Here is a 3,366-nt window from a genome sequence, read left to right on the forward strand (position 1 = left end):
AATCAAAGAGTGCATAGATAAATCACCCGGCTAAATCCAGAGGGCCTGCGACATGGGTGGGTATTTGGGAGGGGGTTCTGGATGCCTCTGCCGGGTGGCTGTTGGTGGTTGGCGGGTGGCGGTGGGTTAAAAAACACGGCCAAAATGTCAATGCAAATTTAATGGCTGACAATTTATATGCATGCCAAGTGACTTTTGGCCAACTACTGAACTTTGTGTGAATGCGAAAGCAGCCGGGGAACTGGGGACAGTTTGGAGTAGCAGCGGCACAAAAACCGGATGCGGATGCGGATGCGGATGGTGGTGGCTAGATTCGATGGTTGGGCTAGAAAAAAGTTCCGAAGGTGCCAAGTGGCTGTCAAACTTTTGCCAACCAGCCAGCAAAGCGGGCAAGTAGGAATTCTCCTCGCCCAAATCGAATCGAATGGAATGGCATGAAAATGCGAAATAGAATGGAATTCCTCGTTTGTCCTTGCTGCCGCGGCTCATAAATTAAGGCAACGCATCCCCCTTCCCCTTCGCAGCGCAACGCCGCCCATGTCCTGCCGCCTTCCCTGCACTGCATGTTAACATTAACGGTTTATTTATGCCGCCGCCGACATTTAAAATGCATTTCCTGCGACCAGGTTGGGCTCGGTGGTCCTCGGATGAAAGCAGCAGGCCAAGAAAAATGGCCAAAAAGCGATGGATAAACAGAGCAAGCAAAAAAGAGAATTAAGCCGTGCTGAACGGGAAGTGGAGGGGCCGAAGGAATAACTTTAAGACGTGTATTTATAACGCAACCGGGCAACTTTATGGCGACGCATCGGGCGCATAAATACGGAAAGGTGTCGACGTGACTCTGACTCCGGAAATAGCCGGTGACGAAGTCCCCAAAATGCCTCCGGGAGTAGTTAAGCACCCCAAGAAGTAGGTCAACTAAAAGTTAAATTCAGCTGCGAACAAATTTTAAATGTCTTTTATGTCTTCTATGTCTTCTATGTCTTCTATGGCAATTTTCGATAAGAATAATTAGTTCCCTTGTTTTTGCCTTGCTAGTTAATATAAGCTATATAAGAAAAATGATATAAAATCAAGAGCACAACTATTAGCAGGCACCTCTAATTCAGTACAAATAGAAAGGTAATTGATCAACTATGAAATTTAACACGACTTCGACCACTTCCCACGTAGCCGTCACTTACGTTTCACATTTGTCAAATTAAATTATTAGCCTCACAGTATGGTTTCAGTATCGCCACTAAAACGCAGTCCCATCGCTTCTTATAGTAGCCCAAATGTTGTGGTCGAGAGCCCTTTGTCGTTATTAATCAGCCGCATACAAGACACTCACAAGTGGTTAATAAATTATTAATTAAGTTGAAAATCAAGACAGCAATGCCCATGATTGATGGGTATTGGGAAAGGGGCAATCGAAAGGCAATAATGCCCATTGTGCCACTTGGGCACTCGGTTTCGGTCTTCTGGCCCAGTGGAATGGGATCGGTTTAGCAATGTGCAGCGTAACAAAGTCGCTTGTGTTTTGGCCAACGGCAGCAACGGTAGCAACGGCAGCAACAGTGGCAAGAAAGAGCTCCCAAACCGCAAGAAGTTGGCCCGATCGAAGGGTTTTTTGTCGGGAACAACGTTATGCACTTAAAGACAAAAGAAAAACGGCAAACAACCAGCCAAAAAATAAAAAACAAATAACACAGAAAAAAGGGTAGGAACACTGTATTTAAACATATTTCGAACGTTTGACACCCCTTACAATGTGTACATTATTATTTATAAATGTAATCAAATCCAATTTGTGAAATGCGAGGTACTCAAAATCAATTTATGCAATGGAGTATGACAAGTATTCAGTTTCCCCTAATCAGTATCTTTGGTGAAACTGATATAATATAGAACATAAAACTCAGTATATAATAATTTAATTACCAGGAACGGCAAAAACGTTTGGAAGGAATGTTGAATCGAGTTATTTTAGCTCAATATTATTACCTACTCAATATTTGCATTACCTACTACTAAACGCAAAACACCGAAACGAAACCCAAATGAAAAGGGTGCAAAAAGCTGGCAGCAAAGTTGGCAAATCAGCCGCAAACTGTGGCAGGGCGAGAAGGGTTTGGATAAAAAGCTTCGGCGGCTCGAGGCGAGTCCAGTAGACTGCGATAAGCGGGCGTGGCAGCCGCACCAGGAGCAGGGGAAAAACAGCAGCCAGCCAGGATAACAGGAGCAGCAGTGGCAGCAGTGGCATCAGTGGCATCAGTGGCAGTGGCAATGTGGCCGGCTTGGCAAGTGATAACGCTGCTGGGGCTTCTGGTCGGGGCTTTGGCCCTCCACTCGACGCCCGATGGGGCAATGGCCATCAGCGCGGCGCTTCTCGGCCAGGACTTTGAGGATTTCCAGCCATACTTCGGGCATAAACCGGAAAAGGTAAGCAATTCTGTGTTTCAACAGATTTAGCTGTCGTTAGAGAGAATAATGGGAATTTGCTATAAATTAATTTGAATTGAATTCAAAAATCTGAGTAAGTTCATTTGCAATAGAGTGACAGCATAATAACTTGTTGTGAGGCCATACAAAATATGAATATTAAGTATACGCCATATAAACCATGCAACCCTGTTGAAGTAAACTTTTAATTAAAGAACTCAATTATCCCTATAACAATTTACCATTTAGGAAGAGGATCAGCTAGTGGCGGCCACGAAGCACGAGGAGCACTCCGAGGGCGGCGAGGAGGAGTCCGGGGAGGAGCACCACAGCGAGCACTTCCACAAGAAGGGGGGAAAGAGCAAGAAGGGCCACAAGCACGGTGAGCACTCCGAGAAGGGGGAGAAGGGCCACCACGACAAGGAGGGCAAGAAGGGGGAGCACGGCGAGGAGGAGGGTCACGAGAAGAAGCACAAGCACTCCGAGTCGCATCACAAGAAGAAGAAGAAGGGCTCCAAGGGCGAGAAGGGCAGCGAGTTCGAGGATCACGGCTCCTACAAGAAGGGACACTCCATCAAGGGCAAGCACAACGTGCACAAGCTGGACGAGAACAAGAAGGAGAAGAAGTTCTACGATGAGGACCACAACGAGGGCGGCGAGGAGAAGCACGGCGGCTTCGAGGAGTCCAAGAAGCACAAGAAGGGCAGCAGCTTCAAGAAAGGACACCACAAGAAGGGCGGCCACGAGGAGCACTACGGCAAGAAGGGCCACAGCAAGAAGGGCCACAAGAAGAAGGGCCACAAGGGGCACAAGAAGAAGCACGAGGAGTCCAAGAAGTGGGGCCACAAGAAGGAGCACGGCAAGAAGGGTGGCGAGGAGCACAAGAAGAAGTGGCACAAGTCCCACAAGCAGAGCAGCGAACACGATCATGGACATCACTGA

The 3,366-nt window shown here is 47.3% G+C and overlaps 1 protein-coding gene across 1 annotated transcript; it reads left to right on the plus strand.

Annotated features, from left to right (window-relative positions):
* Positions 1–2,268: 2,268 nt before the first annotated feature.
* LOC122611448 (high mobility group nucleosome-binding domain-containing protein 5) lies at positions 2,269–3,366 on the plus strand. Its single transcript, XM_043784551.1, has 2 exons — positions 2,269–2,424; positions 2,674–3,366. The coding sequence occupies exons 1-2, from the start codon at positions 2,269–2,271 to the stop codon at positions 3,364–3,366; spliced, it is 849 nt and encodes a 282-aa protein (XP_043640486.1).

The sequence above is a fragment of the Drosophila teissieri genome, chromosome 2L, assembly GCF_016746235.2.
Source record: "Drosophila teissieri strain GT53w chromosome 2L, Prin_Dtei_1.1, whole genome shotgun sequence".
NCBI lineage: Eukaryota > Metazoa > Arthropoda > Insecta > Diptera > Drosophilidae > Drosophila > Drosophila teissieri.

Excerpts from the sequence above, each read along its gene's own strand:
- LOC122611448 (XM_043784551.1), top strand. The coding sequence starts at position 2,269 with ATGTGGCCGGCTTGGCAAGTGATAACGCTGCTGGGGCTTCTGGTCGGG. Across the intron at positions 2,425-2,673 it reads TCGGGCATAAACCGGAAAAG|GAAGAGGATCAGCTAGTGGC; the intron begins GTAAGCAATTCT and ends TTTACCATTTAG.